The 16,561-nt window shown below is 33.5% G+C and overlaps 1 protein-coding gene across 1 annotated transcript; it reads left to right on the top strand.

Moving 5' to 3' along the window:
* The first annotated feature begins 291 nt into the window (after positions 1-291).
* On the top strand, positions 292-7,103 carry LOC134266402 (hydroxylysine kinase-like). The gene is made up of 6 exons (XM_062748646.1): positions 292-488; positions 2,716-2,983; positions 4,862-4,972; positions 5,363-5,487; positions 5,681-5,855; positions 6,583-7,103. Exons 2-6 carry the CDS (start codon positions 2,728-2,730, stop codon positions 7,047-7,049), a joined length of 1,134 nt encoding a protein of 377 aa, XP_062604630.1. The 5' UTR covers positions 292-488; positions 2,716-2,727; the 3' UTR covers positions 7,050-7,103.
* The last annotated feature ends 9,458 nt before the right edge of the window (positions 7,104-16,561 follow it).

Here is a 16,561-nt window from a genome sequence, read left to right as displayed (position 1 = left end):
CTGTGTTGTCTTTGAACATTTTTCCCGGGGGTAAATGCCACGCACCATACAGTGAAAATTAGATAAATATGCTCAATATTAACTCCTTTATACAATATATTTTTCTCAATGTCCAAAAAAAATTTTGCACTAGTGTAGAGAGGGTCCTTAATCCCCCCTCTCCTTCTGTGAAAATATTTTTTAACTCCGTAAGCCTGATCAAGTCATCAGATTTAAGATTCTTTGATCCACTCCACTTGATCGCCACATGTGTAGTGATCTAGTGGTGCGGATCAAATGGTCTAATTTTAATTAGATTGTCAACTTCAGGAGTTTCTGATAAGAATCTTGTTAGAACCACTGTGCTAAAAAATAACGAGTTGAAGTCAGGACTGGTCATTTATAAGCGCAATAAAAGAAGGTAATATGTTATAGATTACACGTGAAACAAGGAATTGTGTCATCGTTTGGACTTACAAACTTGTATATGTGCCAAGGATTAAAACAAGGTAAACATGTCCGACTCGGTGATTAATATTTAAATACACCAGTACAGTCAAGCTACTGATTATCCGAACTGTAGTTAACCATGCCTGTACTCAATATATAATTATACTAGAAAAAGGTTTTATATGTATGTGCATTAAATGATCTGTCAAAGTGACGATTATTATTGTATTGGTAGAACTATTTACTTAATGTCCTTAAAAAACTCGTCAACCCAAACAGGCTCAGGGGCGTAGTATCCGGGGGGGCCAGGGGGGGGGGGGGGCCAGGCCCCCCCACTTTTTTTCCCAACCTTACTTACACTATCGGAAATGTTAATTCAAAGCCTGCTGCCCCCCCCCCCCCCACTTTTAGAAATGTACCGAAAATGTAGTATAAGAATTGGTACTTAAAGTAGTTGACACTGAAAAAAACTTTACCTACCCCCCCCCCCCCCCCCCCCCCCGAAATAGCCACTTCCCCCCATTTTTTTTTTTTTTTTTTTTTTCCTTGTCAACTTTTTCAGGTAAGTAAAAAAATTTTTTTTCTCTGCCTGGCCCCCCACTTTCAAAAACGATGCTACGCCACTGAGGCTTGTCTAAAGATTGCAATTTATTCAGTTTTTTTTTCAGGGGGGGGGGGGTGTTCGATTGGAGGGCGGGATTCACTTCCATAAGAAAATCTTTGCCCCCCCCCCCCTCCAAAAAGCACTAGTCATCAGGCGTAAAAATACGAGGGCTATTCAGTAAGTAATGTCATAAGCTCGATGACATACAACATAGACATCATATGACATTAAGCTTGACTTTCTCTCATCATCAAATCTTTAACGAAAAAAAAGACAATTACAGAAATCATCGGATCTGTAATATTCCAGTATACGAAGGGCCGTTCTCAAAATGTGTTCTAAAAACAATTACAATGAAGCGCATTGAAGTGGTAAAATTTTCCGTTTGGATGAAACGTTCTGAGTCATGTTTTGAACGTCAATTATTTCAGAATGGCACGCCCATTTCTTTAGAAACGAACAAGAAATATTCGTCGCAACGTTTTAGGACACCCCACTCTTTGCGACAAGCAACATGAGTTACGCCGAAATGGAGATTTTTAAAGTTATAAGAGAGATTTAGAGAGTTCCAGCTTCTGTAAAACACGTATTGCAACGAATTTGCACATAATTATGAATTTATCATGTTTATTGGAGTTACGATAACACATGTATCGGTCGAACACGTGCTTACTCTGTGTTTATGTAGACCGTCAATTTGATTGGCTATTATATTTATGGAATACCTGTTCCACAGGTATTCGAATGAACCATTTGACCGATTCTTCTTTTCTAAAGAAATGGGCGTGTCATTGTATAACAATCAACGTTCTAAAGATAGCTCAAAACGTTCCATTCAAACGGGAAATTTTACCACTTCAATGCGCTTCATTGTAGAAATTGGATAAAAATGTTATGGACGTGTTTTAATTAAAAAGGCAGGCACGTAGCAACCTGGGGGGCTGCCCCCCCCCCCACCACTTTTTTTCCCAATAATACTTTTACTATTGGAAATGTCTCTTAAAAGGCTGGTTCCCCCCCCCCCCCCATCACTTTTTACTAGAAGCTAATGATATCAAGGAAATGTAGTACTGAATGCCAAAAAACTGGTACTGAAAGAAGTTGGCGTTGAAAAAAGTTGGTCCCCCCCCCCCCCCCCCCCCCCGCGAAATAGAATTTCCTTTTTTTTCCTATTTTTTTTTTTTTTTTTTGGCTTGTCAACTTTTTCGGGTAAGTCAAAAAAAAATTTTCTCTGGCTGGGCCCCCCCCCCTCACTTTCAAAGACGATGCTACGTGCCTGAAAGGAATATCTAAGTAAAATCATTAAAAAGAGTTTTTTTTTGTTTCTTTCCGAGCACCGGTGACATTATTTATTGAATAGCCCAGTTGGATCGGGTAACAAAAAAATTGAAAATATTAGTGAAAGATTTATATGTAATTTATGTTGAAAAAATTTAAGCTTGGAATATTTTTCTGTTTTTAAAGAAAATGGCTGAACTAGGAAAAGAAAAGCACTTAAAAAAATAACACTTTCACTTTTTTTCCGATAAATATTTGAAGTCCTTCTTGAAAGCCAATGATCGTATCACGCATCATCCTCTGGAAAAATTCCCGTATATCATGCATTAACTTTAATTATTTAAATGAAGAGCAGAAAAGAGTAATATTATACATGTATGATATGATTTTTTTTTCTACTCAAGATATGATCCAACATGTCAGACGAAAATCGAACCGTGTTGAATCCTGGTGAGAAAGTTCAACCGGAAATAAAAAAGGATGATGCCCGTCGCCTGGTGTTCCGTCTTTACGGACTCTCGGTCACCCGAGTAGAAGAACTGAACAGCTATGACGACAAAAACTTCCACATCCACGTAGACACGTCCACTTCCGGTGACGTCAAACTGTCAGAAGAGGGATATGTTCTGAAAATCCTCAACTCTCTCGATTCCAGATTTCCAGAAGCGATTGGTATGAAATAAGGCAATGCTTTATTTTGTCATGTTGTAAATTTTGAATTTACCGGGTGGCAGTAAATACAAAATTGTAAAGGATGACTGCACTTAACGCCGGTTTTTGGGTCTTTTTCAATCTCTATTGTCACATTTATTTTTGTTTTTATTTTTGCCTTAAGTCATTTGTTATAGAGTTTGGTCTATTTCCAAATGAAATGCGATGTCAAATTGGTTATAAACTGCACTAAAATGATTTGTTATTTTCTTACCCCACCTCTCTGCAAATATCGGGAAATTAGACTTATCTGCCCTTGATTGAAGATAAGATTTATAAATATGCATAAGAGGTGGAGCTAATATTGTAATGAGTGGTCTAAAATTAGAATAGTTACTGTATTTATATTCGGTGCATTTCTCTCGTTTGTCACTATTATTTTTTAAGTTTTCAAATAAAGTATATAACTAATAACAAATAACATCGACCGGTAGAAGTAGCCATTGATAATCAACAGCAATGGCTGATGTCAGCAATTCGCGTGTTCGAATATAAGTACCGACTAGCTCAGTCGGTAATGCACAGAATCAATTATATTGAGGTCTGGGATCGAGACCTGCTAACAACCGTAAGACGTACTTTGTTTTTCCCTTTTTATAAAAAAAGAAAGAAAAACATCACAATTACTTAAGTTTTTTTAAAGTTTCTTTTATGATTACTTTTCCCCATAAATTAGCGTGCTGAGGATGGTATGATTTCATTTTTATTTACTGGATCTTATTTTGGATGTTCATGTTAAGCAATGGTTCAAAACATAATAAATAAATCTCTTTTTTCTTGTAGACTACGAACATGTAGAGACATGTAATACACTCAAAAATATATAAATATAGTAAAATGAAACGCTTTTGAGATAAATATAAGAAAAATCTTATAGATATCTAAGAGAAAAAAGAATAGCCCGTGGCTCGATGGGAATGGATATCGATAGAAACAGATATGGACAATCACTATCGCCCAGCAGAATGCGTGTTTCCTTACACGTCACGTGATGGAATTTTAGTATTCACAGAGTTACCTTGGGTATAGAAATCACGTGGTTAATTATAATATTCAACAGGTAACGACGTGGTCAAAATGGCCTGTTTACTATAGAGAAAGTGAACACACGAAGAAACAGTTTTTCTCTTTTTAACCTTGAGCGCATGTTTGTCTATTGATCTCCTTTTAATTTGAGGTAATATATATAAATATACAACTACCATAAAAAGGAGAACAATAGACAAACATGCGCTGACTATGTATTAAGCCTATAAAAAGGTGGGCGTACTCATTATCCTATGGAGATTCCAGAATATGCGATGACCCCTCCCTATAAAAACGACTTCGAACTTCGTTAATACGAACTTTTAATTAACGTAATTACACAAAGTTGCAGTTAAGACATTGGCCATTTCTACCATTAAAAGAAAAATGCCCATTTTTAAAATTAATTATGTCGCAATTTCTAAGTTTCCTTAAGTGCAGTCATCCAAAGTTTTATCAGATGGACTTTGCAAAACTTCCATTTATTTATATACCAAAAAAGTTTATAATCACCACTGGTACTTGTGGACAGTCACCTCTTCGCCTACACCCCCCCCCCCCCCCCCCCCGAAATATACATCATGGGTCTACGGATATTTTATTTGCTTCTTTCATGAATTATATTCTTATAACAAATTTTCAATTGTATTACATAAAGGGGAAAACACATGGATTAATGTTTTAGGGAAAAAAGTATTCTCGGGGAAAGACATCTGTAGTTGAGTTAGTGAACAAATTCTTAAATTTGGTAAAAATAAAATAAAGGCAAGTCATAATTAATCTATTTCAAAGAGTATTATATGAATCTTGCAGATGCTCAGAATCGTCTAATTTTACACGTGGCTAAGCATGGAATTCGAACGTCATGTCCAGTTCCCAATCTATGCAACGAATTGTGGTCTTTGGAACAACTAGACAGTTCAGGTAATGTAAGGATATGTCCTACGGCCTTCAAACGATCTCAATTTTGTACTGTTTGGCTATTGTTGTACTATTTTAACATTCTTTTAAGGGATAAAATCGTTTTGATCTTTCTGTTCTTTCACAAATTGTACGCGCGGGCCAGATAACTTTGCAATTATTCATTGTTCATAGCAATTGGAATGAATTCAAACCGTAGTTTGGGTATATGTAGTCCATATACATGTATATACTGACGTGTCATAATCTTTACTCCAATTTATATTTTAAGGCCAAAGTCATTATGGATACTTTTTTCTTGATGTATAATGAATCCTTCATTGAAAGGAATTCCAAGTCCTCCCTGACTTATGTTTGGCATGTGAAAATCAGTTGTTTTTTTTTTTTTGACAGATTCAAAGTACATCGTTCGTCTGTTTACCTTCGTTCCCGGTAGAGTATTTGTTGGTATCAGATACACTTCTTCATTAGTTCACAGTGTTGGTAAATTGGCGGGAAAATTGGATGCAGCGTGTTTGGTGTGTAATCTCATTTAGTCAACATTTTACATTACAACTGAATGTATGTCATTCAGTCCTTATCGAAACTACTAGTATAGGAGAAAGTGATTGCTGAAAAAATTAAGTTAAACATACTTTATCATCATTTAAAAAATGAAACTCGGAAAAAATTGGAATTAAAAAAATATCGCGAATGTACAACTATTTACAGGAATTTAATGACAAAGCCTTCACTGATCATAAAAGGATTTGGAGTTTGACAGAAGTTCCAAAACTTACCAAGTTCCTAACTTGCTTAAAGGAGGAGGAGAAGCGACAGTCCGTATTGTTCGTAATAAAACAGTTCAACGATTCAGTTGTTTCCAGTTACAGTAAACTCAAAACAGGTATTGTCCACAGGATAATTTTCAGCTTGTGTTATGTAGAATCTCACACCTGTAAACAATTTTCCCCGAACTTAGATCATCGAAATACAGTTGTGTTAGGGGGTTCTTTAAATTCTTTCTGTTCTAAATTGCCCACTTGTGACGAAGACGAAAAAAGCGAAAATAAAGGAGAGCGAAATTAATTTTTTTAATCAGTATTACACGTATAGTGAACTTCCTCCCCCAGAAAATGGACCAAAATTGGATTCAAATTCTCATAACTCAATGGCTCTGAGTGCCGAGTATAGGTCTAACTTGAATCCATTCAACGCCAACTGTGTCTCTCTCTCTCTATATATATATATGAGTGAAAAAAATCTTCTTGATTGGGACGTTAAATAAACAACATACCGTTCGTTCGTTAGCGCTTTTTAAAGTTTCGATTACCTTTGTTTGTCTATATACATGTAGTCATGTACATGTAGTTAACATTTTCTTTGAAAGTGTCTTTTGGTGGGAGGGGGTAAAAAGGTATATTGTACTCAATGGGTATACTTCACAGTGAAGCTAGGAACTTTTCTTCATACATAGGCGATATTTTGCTGAAAAGGGTTTGATTCTTTAAAAAGTTCATTACATGTAATTGTGGAATATTATTATGCAAGCGAAAGAGAAAGATCTTTCAAATGGTTAACAACTATAGTTCTTCTCATTTTTATGCATCTTGAAATAAAATAATTCTTTACAGGAGTTCTTCATGGCGATTTGAGTGACCACAATATTCTTATTAACCCGTCTACGTCATCAGCAGACGACTACGAGGTTGTTGGCTTTCTGGACTTTGGTGATGCTACAGTTGCATATTATGTGTTTGAAATCGCCATACTAATGTGTTACATCTTGCTTGGTGCTGATGAAGAGGATGATCCAATTGAGTTAGCGGGCCACGCACTTGCAGGTTACTTGTCCGAATTTCCTCTCCCCTCAATGGACTTATCAGTTCTAAAGATATGTATTTCGGCGCGACTGGTCCAATCTCTTGTGATGGGAGCATACACTGCTTCGGTTCAACCCGGCAATACTGATTATGTTTTGAATACACAAAACAAAGGATGGATGCTTCTACATGAGTTTATTGCCAAATCTGATTCAGGAGTGTTCGATTTGTGGGAAAGAATTCTGCTTGAGTATGGCTTAAAATTTGATTTCAGATGATGTCAATGTTTACTGAAAGTATTCAAGGTGCATGTTGCCTGTTCCTTACTTAATTTGCAGATCAACAATATAAGCCTATATGACTTTCCAGAATCATTTAAGTGGTTGTAAACGTGTTGTGTGTGCGCTTAAAAAATTAGAAATAAATCTGTAAATTTTTTGTGTTCAAAATGTTTCAATAAAAAATTCAATCTATACAAAATATTGTAAGTTAATATTATCTATACTCACGGAATAAGAAGCAGTTTTGTGACACAGTAAAAGATCACATAGCCCCTCCCCCTGAATCTAAAGCCATGCAGTTTCCATGGATGTGTGTCGTTATAGATTTCAGCCAAGGCCACACCCAATAAAATGCTAGCTGCATATAAAATTATGAGGGGAGGGGGCGACACATTGTCACAAGTATAATCCTTTCTATTTTTTCCAACTGTTACACTTGCAGTAGATAATCATTGCTCTCATCCACCCATCAAAAAAAGGGGATTGGGTTTTTTTAATCTCCTTTTCCTCAGTAACTGCTCAACCAGTAATACTTTAATTTTCTTTGCATCTTGTCATTTGAATTAATGACAGGTTTTATTTGCTGACAAGTTAATTTTATACATGTACGTACTACGGTTTACATGAACAGTTACTTTCTGTGTGCTTTTTGTGTGTCCATCTCTCTCTCTCTCTCTCTTCAGTTCGATATATATAAAACCAATACTGTGGCGATAAAGTTTTTTTTTTAAATAGAATTTTCTCACGCATACTTTGCCTAGTAATAGACCCGGTGAGTAAGCTTATTAGAACACAGTATCGATACAAGTAATATTTGTTCGGGTTCGACATGCAAAAAATTATTCCCGCAATTTCTGCTGGCTGTCGATGTGCTGCTGTTTGAATCATGAATGGGTTTGGTAAATGATTTTTGTTATCACATCTCTGGGTACGGTTGCTGAACTGATTTTATAACAGACATAATATTTAAACTTCATTTATTACGTACAATATTCTATCTGTAATTTTGTTTAATATAGGCCTATTTAGTAAAGCTGAAAAATTATCAATCTTTGTAGAGTTGTCCCTCTTTTGATGTCATCGCACTAAAAGTACCATTTTACTGAATTAATGGCACATTACATTTGAAAACTGGGATTGTATTTATAATCATTATAGTTTAAAAAAGGTCTGGTGATAAGCAAAGTAAAATATGCAATGGAACATTTTCAGCTTCTTATTCAACCAATTTAAACCAATTTTGGCGCATAGCATCTATGGGTTACTGTGAAGGGGAACAAAAATTGTGAATTTCATGGTTTTTGCCCTCCTGGGGCCTGAGGTTTGGGGCCAAAAACCACTGAAATTAATGCAATCTTTAAAAATCTTCTTCTACATGATGCTCAAGTGACCTATATTGAATATAGTATAAATACAGTGAAACCTGTCTAATCTGACATGCTTTTTGAGATGAATTTTGTGTTGGAATATACAGGGTGTCGGATTGCAAAGTGTAAAAAAAAAATGGAAAATAGTAAAAATGGGAATGAAATTTTAAGTCAGCTAGAATTCACAGTTTGACAGATATTGCACAGGTGTCGAATCAGACAATATTACAGTTTCAATTGATACATTGAAATATATAGGAATAATCTTTTAAAATCTTCTGTGGAACCTCTGGAGCAGAAATGTTGAAACTAATATGTTGAGCATTCTTGGGTAGTGTAGGTTCTAAATTATGTAGGGTAGTGTGACAATAGGTATTACCAAGCGAAAATCTGGTGAAGAAGAGCAGGACCAAAGTCACTCAGGTGAGCATTGTGGTCAATGGGCCTCTTCTTTAAAAATTATCTTGTCAAAAACTAGTGGACTTGAAAAAGGTGAAACTTATGTGAAATTACAAACTGTAAATTCAAATTTGTTCATATTTGGATCCCAGGGGTAGGACTGAGCCACAACAAGGGAATCAAAGTTTTTAAAAAAATCTTCTACAGAACATCAAAGCCATTTTGGCCATTTTGGCAATTATTACGTATACATTTGTCCAGAGCTAGATGAAATTTGGCAAATAAATAGCAATACACTAAAAATTGATAAAATATCTATTGCTATTTCAATTTATGAATTATAAGGTCATTAGAAGTTTTTTCTTTGTTTAGCTTCCACCCTTAGGCTAAATTCGAAAACCTATCTTTCTATCTGGGAAAAAGCACAAACCAAAAGGAAAACATACACATCTTATGAACAGTTCTAAAATTTCTCATCATCATTTGAAACTTCTTTTTTGCATTGTAACTGAATAAAATTGCTAGTTTATTAAAAAATATAGTTTGTTACACTACTTAAAAAAAAGAGTTACTGATCCCAGAAGAGTACATTGTGTCACGAAGATTTGTTTTTTTTTAAAAATTTGAAATGTGTTGTTTTTAAAACCAGTCAATCTGTGGATGCTAAACATAGAAAAAATTGGGAATGGTCTAATAGCATTTTAACAAAATATTATACATATACATGTATATGCAATGTTATTGTGTACATTTGAATAAAAAAAAAAATCTTGTTATCCTTATATTTTTAGTTAATTCCACTCTGACTGTCAGCATTGAATTCTAAATTTGATGATGGTGTCTGGTGCTGATTAAATAACGCTGCACAAGACAAGGAAAGGCTTTGTTTTATGACAGAAACACGTGAGGAAATCAACTCAATCCTCAGGTGAGGCGGCATGTCTGACAATACAACACACTTGTTATCTGTTTTCCTTGAATTTTTTTTTACATAAAAGGATTTAAAAGTGTTTTTATTTTCACATTGACTAGTTCTCTTTCCTGGTGTATTTTTAGGACAGTAATTAATTGATGATCACAGAATTTTAACTTTGATGTGTCATCATATTGATATATGATCTGAAGCATCATACAGCAGACTGAAAGAGTTGTAGTTCCTAAGGCAAACTACCTGTACAATATTTACGATAATGAATCTTCATGTAGTTTGTTTTAGTTTCACTATAACTGCAGTTATGTACACTGAATTGAACATGAGTGGGATATAAGATCTGAAGAATTATAATATGAATGTTTTCCCCTTCACCATGTTTACTATAAGACCACGAACAAGTGCATGTTTACCTTTTGGTTACCTTAATGTCACAAAACCAATTAATATTGTAAACATTTTTTATTAAAAAGAAACTGTTGGATCACCCGAGTGACTCAGGTGACTTTTTGTTTTGGATAGTTTTCATGCTTCAGTTGTAAACTTTTGAATACATTCTTCTTGGAACTGCTGAACCAATTTCAGCCAACTTTGGCATATAGAAGAGAAAAATAAAAATATACATTTCACAGTCTTTATATACAGTTAGTGAGAATTCATTCATCCCCTGAAAATCTTCTTTTCTGCTCTTGGGTACAGGGTAAGCAGACAGACTGAGTGATTATGATGAGCACTGATACCTCTTCCAAAATAGTGAAACTCATAGTCCTTATTAGGGTATGACTCTATTGAACATTCAGGGAAAATTATTAATTCTTTGAAATTAATCTACTTTTCTAATTTCAACCAAACTTGCCATGAAGTAATCTTAGGTAAAGGAGGTCCAATTTTTTTCCCAATTGAAGGTCCATTCCTTTTTTCAAGGGTATAGATAATAAGTGAAAAATTAATGGCATCTTTTAAGAATCTCCTCAAGAACCAATGGGCTAAAAAATATGAAACTAATGTGGTTTGATCAAGTTTTACAAGGGAAAATATTGGAAAAAGAATCTGCTGAAGTAATCATTAATTTATCACTATCAGCTGTTCAGGTGTGTGTTGTGGCACCATGGGCATCTTGCTATTGCTGTTGCCTTTCTCTTCCTTTGCTATAGGTACATAGCAGTAGAGCTACCGTACAGTCATTTTACCAGTAACCAATCAGTTTCTAGTTACGTCTTAAATACAACCCACATCTTTGAATTTCCAAATTTTCTTTGCTGTTGTTAAATTTGTATTTCTAAGCTTTACAAATAAGTGGTACCAAAATTTCCAAAATAAAAATGGTAGAAGGACAAAGTTGTCAAAAACAACACCCCCCTATTTTCCTAGTTTCGAATCGATTTTTCAGTATCGAATCATGTGTCCTCTATTGTTGCTGACATAAAAAATGAAATCAGTTGATCAAAATTATTGTAGAAATATACCTTCAAGAAAATTCTACGTAAACTATATAGGCATTACTTGTTGATTCAAATGATTATTTTTATAAAACTAAACAAGGCCAAAATAAAATTATAGTTTGTTTGGAATTGCCTCCCGCCTCATTGAAATGCCCCCTCCTGAAAAAATTTTATTGACCAAAAGTAGGAAGATTTTTTTTTTTATTTAATCAATTTTCTTTGCCCATTACATGTATCACATGCACCATACAAAACACTGAAATAAAGTGTCAGATCTATGTAAAATTACGTTTTCAATTAAAAAAAAATAATTTCCCTCCCTCCCTCCTGTGTCTGAAACCCTTCAGGCGGCAATTCCAAACAAACAATTTTTTAAGGATGGCCCAATATGAAAAATGTTGCATTTTACGAGAAACTGTAAGTGACATGCGTTATTAAAATCAATTCAACCATCTCTGAGACATAATTTTCATGGAATATCTTTGCTTATAAAACATTTTGATAGTATTTTCCCTTCTGTCAGATTTTTTTGTTTTTGCATCCCGTAAAACGGTATTTTTCGTTCTTCAAAAATTCATGATTCGTAACTAAGAAAACAACATGTGGTTAGTTTTGATGTTGAATTTCATTTAAAAGTCAATTTTTGTTTAATTTGATATTCTATCTTTTTGTATTTTTCCTAAATATTGATTACATACTCAATCTGGATCGACAACATATCGAAAATTTTTATTTAGACGCATTTGTTGACACACTTTCGTTTTCTTAGATTTGCACTTGCGCGTGTTAAAATTTAGGTCATATTGTTTCAAATTGTAAATACTGTGGGAAATAATCATGCAGATATTACAAAAACACAACACAGAGGTTGCATATTCATCCAATTATTGTATTTACCTAGTAAGATTTTTAAAACTCGTCACTATGTTTTTCTAGAATATTTATATAAAAAAATATTCGATACTGGAAACTATTCGTTACTGGTAAAATGACTGTATTGTATTTCTAACAGTAATTTCTTTTTTATCCCCTATCAGTAGTAATACATTGATTGTATGACATTGACAGTCTTTATTTGAACATTATAGATTACCTTTTTATTTCAGAAAATAATTTTAAAAGTACTCCAGGGAAAAATATGGAAATTGGGTAAGTCAATTATATTTTCTTCTTACATTATTTCTCTTCCTGATGTCAAAATATTTTTCAGGAATTTTTTGTTATAGTTTTACCCATGGAAAAAGTAAATTGGTTAAATATTTTGGAGAAAAAAAAGGAAAAGGCATTTATGTGAGTAAAGGCTGTTTTCTAATTCCACACTGGAGATGAAAAGCATTGTTTTTATCCTCCATCTCTTCACTAGCTTTGAGGGTGCACATTGGGATTAATTCAGAATTTTTTTTTCAAATGCTAGTTTTATCATCAAAGTATTCACAAATGCTAAAATTGTATGGCAAGTTGATAGCCAGGGGTCAAGTTTCTCCTTTATTTCAATAAAAGTCATCATTATTATATCAAGGAAGGACGGTATCTCTCTAGGCTAGATGCTCTTTGAATGCATGGTTGTGTTTTGTTTAAAAGACAGCCTGACTGACTTTATAATGGTCTATAATGAAGTTCTTTTCTCTGCAGTTTTAATCTATAATATAGTTAAGTTTTTTGATGTACAATTTAATGAATATAATTATGCAATTTTTTTTCTGTTGTTATTTTTAGATGCCTGTTCATCTTTTTTTTTCAGAGAAATAAATTCATATGATTTATGGTTTGATTATAGGGATTGACAGTAATGTGGGTGGAAATTTCTCACTTTTAATCTTGTGACCTTTTTAAGTAATATTGACCAGGAAATTGAAATGAAAATCCCAAAAACTCTCCATCAAGGCAATTTATTCAAATTATCCACTTGGACAGATGAGGTTGACAAACAAAATGTTTACTTGCCTGATTATTTTTTTTGAGATTTTCTAATTGAAATTTGCCTGTTGTTGTTGTTGTCATTGTTGTAATTTTTTCACATTTTCATTTTCTTCTCCAGAAGCACTGGGTCAATTTCAACAAAATTTGGAACAAAGTACATGTATCTTTTAGGGATTCAAGTTTATATAAATGAATGGCCACTATCACTTCTTAGGGGAGCTAATAAAGAAATAGTGCAAGTTTGGTGGAATATCTTTCAACAATCATCTTCTCAAGAACTACTGGGCCAGAAAAGGTTCAAACTTATGTGAAACCTTCTTTACATGATTTAAATTCAAATTTACTGAAACACTGACCCCTGGGAATAAGATGGGGTCACAATGGGTCTAACTAGGATAACATAGGAAAAATCTTATGAAAATCTTCTTCACAAGAACAGCAAAGCCATGTTTAGTCATATTTATATGGAAGAATCCTCAGGTAGGGCCAAAATTAAAGATATCTTTCTTTGCCATTTACCGACCCATATTTTTTAACAATGTGTGGGTAGGTAGGAAAAATATTTAATTTTTTCTTCTTGACATCAAATTACTATTAAAATTTTAGAAAATCAATATTGTCATGTACATATTCTTTGTTATTGGAACTTATGAATGTACTAGTACTTAAACAAATTTGGTATAAGATATATATTTGCTTGTCAATACTTCACCTGCTTATAAAGTTTTTATGCCCCACCATGAATATGGCAGGGGCATATAGTGTTTGTCATGTCTGTCTTTCGTCCTTCCGTCTTTCCATCCTTCTGTCCTTCCATCACACTTTGCGTTTATCTCTGTTCAAAGCTTAGTTTCAAAGAAACGATCCAAGATATTTTCATCAAACTTCACATGCTGATAGATGTTGATGAGAGCTTTGCAACTGCATCAACATTTTTTGACCTTGACCTTATCAAACTTCATATGCTGATACATACTGAAGAGGCCTATTCAACTTCATCAACATTTTTGACCTTGACCTTTCCTTTGACCTTGACCTTTTTTCTTAAATTAATGTTTAGCTCATTTTTTAAGAAATCATCCAAGATATTTTTATCAAACTTCATTAGCTGATAAATACTGATGAGAGCTATTCAACTGCATCAACATTTTGACCTTGACCTCACTTTTCCTAAATCAGTGTCTATTCATATGCTGATATATACTGATGTAAGCAATTCAACTGCATAAAGATTTTAGACCTTGACCTTTCATTTGATCTTGTCCTCACTTTTATCAAATTGTGTTTGTCAGTTTTAAAGAAATCATTCAAGTTATTTTTATCAAACTTCATATGTTGATACAAATTGATGAGAGATATTCAACTGCATCAACATTTTTGACCTTGACTTTTCCTTTGACCTTTGACCCCACATTTCCTAAATTAGTGCCAAACTTCATATGCTAATACATATTGATGTTAGCAATTCAACTGCATCAACATTTTTGATGACCTTCATTTGACCTTGACCTCAATTTTATCAAATTGGTTTTAAGTCGGTTTTAAATAAACCATTCACAATATTTTTTTTTCAACATCATATGCTGATGAGAGCTTTTCAATTGCATCAACATTTTTTGACCTTGACATTTCCTTTGACCTTGACCTCACTTTAAAGAAATTAGTGTCAAACTTCATATGCTGATACATACTAATGTAAGCAATTAAACTGCATCACTATTCAAGATATTCTGATCAAATTTCATACAGTTATACAAATTTTCATGTTGCATTACTAATATACCCTCTGCGGGGCATTCATGTCCTATGGACATATTTCTAGTTTTTAGACGGGGTCACGTGACCCGTCTATTAGTTTACTGTCAGAGGCCTCAAAACGGAAAACGTAGTGATAACACATGAATTAAATCTACGCTATATGAAAGAGTGCAGAAATTGTTTTGATCAAAATATAAACATTCTGTATCAAACTGAAGAAAGTGATATAAACTTTTTTCAAACTCAAACTAATAAAGCATTTTGAACATTTAATACTAAAAATATATTGTAAATCACTCTAGTAAACAAAGTATTCTCCTGCATATTATTACGACTGCGTGTGCATCATCCATTGTTTACTTCCGGAAAAGTATTCATTTGTACCTGGTGAAATTCGGACAGTTCAAAAAGGTTTCCAGACTGAGCAATTATTGAAATTTGTACATCAAATAACATTAATACACAGTTTTGTTTTTTATATATTAAAAAAAAATTAAGTTGTTATTAAAACTCGTAAAAAAGAAATCACATTTGTGAAATCTAGCATGAAGATTATTTTGACCCCGTCTTTCAGCACTGTCTCAGTACTTTGATTTATGTAGTGTTAATTGCACCTCCTGATCCTTAGCCACCCTCTGTAGTATGCGAGTTTAAGTTTATAGCATAAATTCATGATGGATGCCATGGTGCCTTATGACATATGAATCACTAACCAGTCCCTCTATTAGCACTATAGAAACTGAAGGTTCTAAATACCACTGTACTTAACTATTAAGTAACCTAATTTAATTCTTCACTAAGATTCAGAATTTACAAAACAACTTACAACTAACACCAAAAACTTCATATGATTGTAAAATTTTGCAAAATTAATCATTCTCTTTGAATTTGTTTATGTAAAAATATCTTACCACATTTCTTTTAAAAATTTTGAAATAATTTTCGATATAATATGTATAATGTCAATTTAAAAGTTATATGAAGAATTAAATTTAGTCGTAAGTCATAAGTCCTTTTGTAAAATGGGCTCCAGGGTGCTCTCATCTTCAGTAAGTGACACAGAATATTCTTTGTTGAACACATTTAATAGCTTCAAAAGAAATCAAGTAACATTAAAACTACTATATTTCCATTTCTAATTTTTTCTCTGTGATAACTCTTTGAAAGTTAGCGGAGTTGATTTCTTGATAATTCTACCGGAATGTAAATTAGGCAGGTCGATAGGTCAGGAGCAAAGGAGGCCTAATATGCATGCAAATCTCGTACACATCTTTGTCTGTGTCTGACGCTAAGGAAGCCAACTATGCATGTACTTACGGAATTGCAGCAGATACTGCAAATGCAGTATATGCTGCAATAGCGCTGCAATTATACTTAATGTCTACTGCAAAAATGAAGTATATTTGCAGTACTTATTAACATAATGTACTGTGCAGCTGTAAATATACTGAAAATGTGCTGCAAAAACTTTTCTAATTTCTTTTCAGTGACACAAAATTTCATATGCTGCTTTTGTACTGAAAATAAGCTTCATTTCTACTGCATTATCTTTATTATCGAGATACTGGTATTAAATAAATACTGCATTTCTGCTGCATTGCCATTGTCATTTACATGCCTGTCATAGATGTACTGCATTTGTACTGCAAAATCTTTATCAATTAGATACTGGTATTGATGGTACTGCATTTA

Source organism: Saccostrea cucullata, unplaced genomic scaffold (genome assembly GCF_032062105.1).
Source record: "Saccostrea cucullata isolate Sc308-1 unplaced genomic scaffold, CSIRO_AGI_Scuc_v1 ctg10225, whole genome shotgun sequence".
Taxonomy (NCBI): domain Eukaryota; kingdom Metazoa; phylum Mollusca; class Bivalvia; order Ostreida; family Ostreidae; genus Saccostrea; species Saccostrea cuccullata.
The sequence above is the reverse complement of the archived record's forward strand: the minus strand, read 5'-3'. Positions and strand labels throughout refer to the sequence as shown.

Coding starts and splice junctions, on each gene's coding strand:
- LOC134266402 (XM_062748646.1), top strand. CDS start 2,728: ATGTCAGACGAAAATCGAACCGTGTTGAATCCTGGTGAGAAAGTTCAA. Junction 2,984..4,861: donor CAGATTTCCAGAAGCGATTG/GTATGAAATAAG, acceptor TGAATCTTGCAG/ATGCTCAGAATCGTCTAATT. Junction 5,488..5,680: donor AATTGGATGCAGCGTGTTTG/GTGTGTAATCTC, acceptor AACTATTTACAG/GAATTTAATGACAAAGCCTT.